This window comes from Fukomys damarensis, unplaced genomic scaffold (assembly GCF_012274545.1).
Source record: "Fukomys damarensis isolate Sample0158 unplaced genomic scaffold, DMR_v1.0_HiC HiC_scaffold_5, whole genome shotgun sequence".
NCBI classification, from domain to species: Eukaryota; Metazoa; Chordata; class Mammalia; order Rodentia; family Bathyergidae; genus Fukomys; species Fukomys damarensis.
In genome coordinates this window covers 63,362,767-63,369,187 of record NW_022900917.1, presented here as the reverse complement: position 1 = coordinate 63,369,187, position 6,421 = coordinate 63,362,767, and the positions used below count along the sequence as shown (strand labels likewise).

General features: G+C 51.3%; 1 protein-coding gene across 3 annotated transcripts in view; it reads right to left on the bottom strand.

Moving 5' to 3' along the window:
* The window catches only part of Bid (BH3 interacting domain death agonist), a 42,008-nt gene extending 35,593 nt beyond the window's left edge, over positions 1-6,415 (bottom strand). Inside the window, exon 1 of one of the 3 annotated variants that reach the window (XM_010630366.1) lies at positions 6,364-6,415. Coding sequence is in view for 2 of the 3 variants with exons in the window: in XM_010630364.1 (XP_010628666.1) it covers positions 5,095-5,153 (59 nt within the window). In the remaining variant the exon portion in view is untranslated. Of the gene's footprint in view, positions 1-5,094; positions 5,166-6,363 lie in introns of those variants that run through there. The other 2 variants (XM_010630365.1, XM_010630364.1) reach the window with 2 other exon arrangements.
* Positions 6,416-6,421: the final 6 nt, after the last annotated feature.

Sequence of the window (6,421 nt, the reverse complement as noted above, 5' to 3'; positions counted from 1 at the left end):
AAGCATGCATATATATATATATATATATATATGTATATATATATATGGACACAAACACACACACATACATATACACACATATAATTATATTTTTTTTGGGGGGGGGACTGGGGATTGAACTCAGGACCTTGCACTTCTGAGGCAGGTGGCAGCACCACTGAGCTAAATCCCCAGCCCTGTAAGTACATTAAAAAACAAAAAACTTAAGACAGGCTGGGGCTATAGCTCAGTAGTAGAGCACTTGTCTAGCCTGTGTAAGGCCCTAGGTGCTACCCCCATCACAAGGAGGGAAATGTTCAACATAACAAAGATGTAAATTAAAATAGCAGTAACACTTCATATCTACTCGGACGGCTAAAATAAAAAAAGCAGCTAAGAGCTAAGGGTATGGCTCGGTGGCAGACTGACTGCCTAGCACAGGTGGCATATGCCTACAAATCCAGACTCTGGGAAGCTGAGGCTGTGCATGGTGGCACACACCTGTAATCTCAGCACTCAGGAGGCTGGGGCAGGAGGATCACAGGGAGTTCAAGGCCAGCCTGAGCTACACATCAACACACTGTCAAAATACCAAAAAGAGGTGGGGGCTGAGGATGTAGCCCAGTGGGAAGGCCCTGGGTTCAACCCCAGGGCTATAAAGAAAAAAGGGAGAGTGCAACACTGACATCTGCTACAACAACGTGATGAAAACACGTGGCTAAGTCACAGAGACCACACAGTGCAGGGTCTGAATGCAGAGTGGGGACCCAAGCTGAGGCATGTGCTGGTGACTGCAAGTAGATCCCTTCTGGTGCTGAAATGGTCTCGCATTGGACTGCAGCTGTGGTCGCACAGCTGACAATATACTAAAAACCACTGAACTGTATGTACACTTTATTTATTTATTTATTTATTTAATTTGGTACTGGGGATCAGATGGGTCCTTTATAATTTTTTTTTTTGGTATGTACACTTTAGATTGATACATTTTTGGTATGTGAAGTATTATCTCAACATGATGGTTTTAATATCAGTTGGGCTGGAAATGTAGCTTGTGCAAGGTCCTGGCTTCCATGCCCAGCAGCGTAATAAATAAATAAACAAATAAATGGATATAAAAATAGCTGATGAGGAGGGTGGAGTAAGGCAGGAGGGGCAGCCCCCCCCCACCAGACCCATAGAAGTTGGGTCATCCTTGCCTGGTGTAGTGGCACAAACCTGTAATCCCAGCACTCAGGAGGCTGAGGCAGGAGGATAGCAGTAAGTTTGAGGCCAGCTTGGGCTATACACTGAGTTCAAGATCAGCCTGAACATCTATATCGCAAGACCCTGTCTCCAAAAAAAAGAAAAAGAAGTTGGCCATCCTGGATGCTCAGGGTCTCTAAGACCTAGGGGCCTGCTTCCCTGTGTGCCTGGCTCTGGACTCCGATGGCCTGTGGACACTGAGTGGGCCAGATGGGCCAGAGGAGGGAGACAGGTGTCCCCAGAAGCCACTCCAAAAATTGTCTGCGGGAGCCTCTGCCCCACTGCCCTCCTCTGCACTGTCTTTACCCTCTTTTCAGAGCTCAGTCTTGAAGGAAAAAGGAGACTGTCAAAGCCCAGGGGACCAGGGCTGCTCCCCCATGGGCTGGCCACAGCTGGCTGGGTGAGGATGTGGCCAGCATGGACAGAAGGGCCTACTCAGGGGAGAGCAGCCTCCTGCCTCCCCAGTTCTAGTGGGAAATGTCCCTTCCTCACCTGGGACAGTGACCCACAATGGGGAGAACAGGGCAAGCACTAGACTATGCAGAGAGCCCCACAACCCCCTTCCCAGGGGAAGTAAGGAAATGCCAGCTGGAAAGTTCCTGAACTCCCAGGCAAGCTTGTTTTATCTCCTCAGCCACAGCAGGGCCTGCCCAGATGGACTGCTATTTCCGGATGGCACTGGCCCTGCTGTGGTCCTTCCATGCCCTCTGCACACACAGGCAGCTGGCCTGGGAGACGGGGGTGTCCTAAGTGCAGGACTCCCAGCAAAGATCAGGGTCCTCCCGTGGAACCCCAAGGCCAGCCTCCTTCTTCTTGTCTCCAAGGACAGTCCAGCAGGGCAGAAGTCTCCCCAGCCCCCAATGGTTCCAGGTCTGACTTAGTCTCCTGTGTCGGTAACATCTGGCTGAGGCTGAGGCTGCGGGTGGGGTGTGCCTTCTGCTGGGCCGAGGCACAGACACCGGTGGCCTATAATGATCACAGGACCAGAGATCCTGAGCAATAGGGACCTGGGTCTACCACCCCCACGTGCCACATGTGCTTCTCCTCTGCTCCCTGGCCTTGAGCCCCTGCCGCCCTAACCCCAAACAGGCGCCTAGTGCAAAGGTGTAGCCTCAGCTAATTCCGCCTGCAGAAACACATCTGAACCCAGAGAAGCATCCTTGACAGTCACGCGTACAAGAGGCCTGCGTGTTCCCAGCTGGAGCAGAGCCCCTCCCAGCAGACAGGGCCAGTAGGCCTTTGACTTGCAACATGAACTCACTGCCACCATCTGTAAAAAGGGACACTTTCTGCTTTGTGGAGACAAAAATGGGAAAACAGGAAGGTGGCAGTAATGCTACTTGAAGAAGGTCTTTCCTTTCTCCTTGGCTTTTGAGGAGTGGAGACCCAACCATGACTCCTGGCCTGTGTCCTGGCCCAGGGCTTCAGTCACCTGAAGCTGGTCTGGACACATGCATACATGGGAGAAATGCTACCACTGTCAATGTTTCACAGCTGCAAAATGTCAGAGCCAGCACAAGAATTAAAGTGAAAAACAGTGAGGAGTTTTTGGACTTTGCAATGGTGCAAAAGCATATTATACACCCATCCTGACTCTCACTCTTGGTACCACATTTAGTAAATTATGTGAGATATCCAATGTTTTATCCTGAAATAGGCTTTGTATTGGGTGATTTTGCCCAATGGCAGGGCAATGTGTGTTCTGAGCACACAGGGGGCAGGGGTAACTAAGCTAGGATGCTGGGTAGGTTAGGTGTATTAAAAGTCTTTTCAATATTTTTCAACTTGGGATGGGTTTATCAGGACATCTTCCAATTGTAAGATGAGAAGCATCTGTTTATGCAAATTAAACCAAAATTTTTTGTGTTTTGGGTTTTTGTTTTGTTTTGTTTTTGATACTGGGGATTGAACTCAAGACCTTGTACTTGTGAGGCAGGTCAGCACCACTGAGCTTAATCTCTGACCCTTTTTTTTTTGGTTTTTTTGAGACAGAGTCGCACTATATAGTTCAGGCTGTCCTTGAACTCACTGTGTAGCCTAGGCGGGACTCGAACTCACGGCAACTGCCTCAGCCTCCTGAGTGCTAGGATCACAGGTGTGCGCTACCATGCCTGACCTAAACCAAAGAATTAAACCATCTTTGCATCTAAACATGAAGAAAGAGATGCCTGATGACAGAAACACAGGAATTTTCTTGCTGGTCTCAGATAAAACCTCATGGCAAGCTGGAGCCTCCCCACCTCTCCACCCACAGTGAATCTGGAACTCCAAAGACAGCCTGCATCCACCCACCAGGCTGCAGCACTACTCACTTTCCTTCCTCTGAACAAAGAAGGTTTAGCAAGCAAACGAGAGAACCAAACCTAAGGCAGACACAGGCCCGTGCAGGAGCAGCCAGGAGCACAGCTAGCAGCTGACAACTGCACATGGGGAGCCCATCCAGACCAGGCGGAAGCTTTGCACAAGGCTACATGGTTTTGTTTGTTTGTTTTGCTTTGTTTTTTGGTTTCTTGAGAGACTTACTATATAGCTCACTATATAGCTTATGCTGTCCTTGAACTCAGTATGTAGCCCAGGCTGGCCTTGAACTCAACCGTTCTCCTGCCTCAGCCTCCCAAGTACTGGGATTACAGGTGAGCGCTACCACACCTGGCTTTGAAGAAAGCTATATGGTGATCTTGACCCCAAGCCAGACTGAGCCCTAGACCCGGAAACAGGCATTTTTCCCTGGTGGTGACCGTCTCATTTCTGTGGAGCCCACCCTGAAGCCACAACTGCCCCTAAAGCCACCCACATTCTGAGAATGCAGTGTAGTGCAATGGGCAGAACTGGGGCTGCATAAGGCTGAACAGCTTTACAGTTACTCTTCATGTCTAAAAGCACCAACCCTCTCTGAAGTTTCATCTATGATCCACACACAATCTTTTCCTCCCTCAAACTCCCTCCACAGTATCGGAGACTGTCCATTTGCAACACCAAGTGGGGGAGGGCAGCTTTAAAACAAGCCACTCCTCCCCCCATCTCTGTCTCTGTCTCTTTTCCTCTCTCTGACCGTGCCCACTTCCATTGCTAGGGATAGAACCCAGGGCCTTGAACATGTGAGGCTACTGCTGTACACTGAGCTCCATCCCCACCCCTTCCTCCCCTTCTTAGCTTTGGCTTCTTTCACAGAAAAAATCATGGGTATAAGCATCCACAAAGCCAGCCAAGAATTCAGTCTTCAAGGCACAGTGTCTCCAGAAACAGCTGCTTTGTAGTTCACTCAAATGAGCATGTTGGTCTCCAAGTGAAACATCCCCATTTGGGCAAAGAGAAGAGGAAGAAGAGGTGACTGAAAGACTGACTCGGGTGGAGGGGCTGTGGGTGCCAGGGTGGTTTTTGGGGAAAGTCCCACTAAGAGGATCCTTGGCACAGCCTCTTCTGTGTAGACGCACCGTGCAGCTGCATTGTGACTGGGTGCCCTGACTCCCTCCCAGGGATAACAATGCAGGCAGAGTCCACAGAAAGGCAATGGTGGCTGTGCTAGGGCTCTGGCAGAGCACCTGCCTAGTGCAAGCCAGAACCTAGGTTCCATCCCCAGCACCAAAAGGAAAGCCATGGTCATAGTCATTTATGCTCCTCACCACAGCGGTCTGCAGATGCGAAGTGGGGGGTGTGGAGGTAAACAGGCTGCACTTGGGAACTGGAGCAGCCAGAGGCTTAGGAATGCAGGCAGCATGGTGCAATGGTTAGACCTGAATCCCCAGATCGGGACCCTGGGCAAATTACTTAACTCTCCTTGTCTCAGCTTCCCAGCTGAACCATGGGGATGCTAGTTTCTGACCTAGTTTCTACTCACTGTGATGTCCAAAAGAGCTAGTTAATACATACAGAGCAGACCTGTAGTCCCAGCACTCAGAAGGCTGGCAGCAGGAAGATCCCTTGAGCATGAGAGTTTGGGACCAGCCTGGAAAACAGCAAGATTCTGCCTCAACAACAACAACAAAAATAAATAAAATAAAATAAAACAAAGCAATACATTATACATCCATTCTCCAGGCAGGCAGGAAGCTCAGTATGTTACAGTTGATCATCACCCTCTTCCTCTTCAGCCTCATTTAGCCATCTTCTTTAGACCTGTGCATGGCTTTGGGCAAGGACACAGAGGGCTCTGGGGATGGCCACCCAGACTGGCATGGGGGCACTGCAGGCCCAGCCTGCTCTCTGAAGCTGTGAGCATCCCAGGCAAGGATTCAAGCTTCCCCTACTCCCAGCATTCCCTGCACTGCCCCGACTCCCCATCTTCTCTCTCTGGCAAACACCCTTCAGAGCCCCCAACAGCCTGGCCTTTTCTGACAGTCTTGTCCAGTCTCTTCAGACCAACTAATAGCAACATGCCAGGTCCCTGCAGCTCTCTGCACCAATGATAGGGCTTGCAAATCCTATCACAGTAGCCAGTCCACACCTCCATTCCCACACAACAGTACCCTGTGCTCCAGAGCTGGTGCACAGCCAGTGAGAGGCCCACTTTCTGCCCCAGCTGTTTAGTGTCAGACCTTCCCTGGGCAGGAGGGTCAGCACAGGAGAGGACACACACTGGCTGCAGGTGAACACTGCGCCCCCTCCTTTTCCCAGCAAACCCTCACTAGAGCTCTGCCCACTGAACTTCTGAAGCCAGGACTCGTCCACTTCCCCCCAGCTTCCAATCAGCCCCAGTCACCGCTGACTCAGGGAATGCCCCACGACAGTGCAGCCCAGACCCAGGAGAGTCCTGAGACTCAGAGCCTGCCTTGGGACCACACTGGTCCTTCCCTCCAGGAAGCCCGGATCAGGAGGGGCAAAGGCAGTCACGGGGAGGGGGTGTTCTCTGCCCGCTCTCCCCACTCGCCTGGCCGATGAGGCCGAAAGGGGCCCTCCTGAGGCCTCTTATGCTGCTGTCCCCTCACTGCGGCCACCGCGGGTCCAACCTGGCCCCTCCCGGCAGCTTGCATATTCATGTTTGTTGAATGAGTGAATGAATTAGTTAAAGCGCCCGTGCTCACTTAGCCACGGGGTGGATGAGGGTTTCAGGGCGCTTCCTGAGTCCCATTGGGTCAGTCACGACTCAATAAGATTTCTATCAGCCTCGAATACATAATTTCAGCTGTCGCCGCCACGTACCGCACACGTCCAGCCGACTCCGAGGACGCGGCAGGTGGAGGCGCCCGGGCAGCGGCCA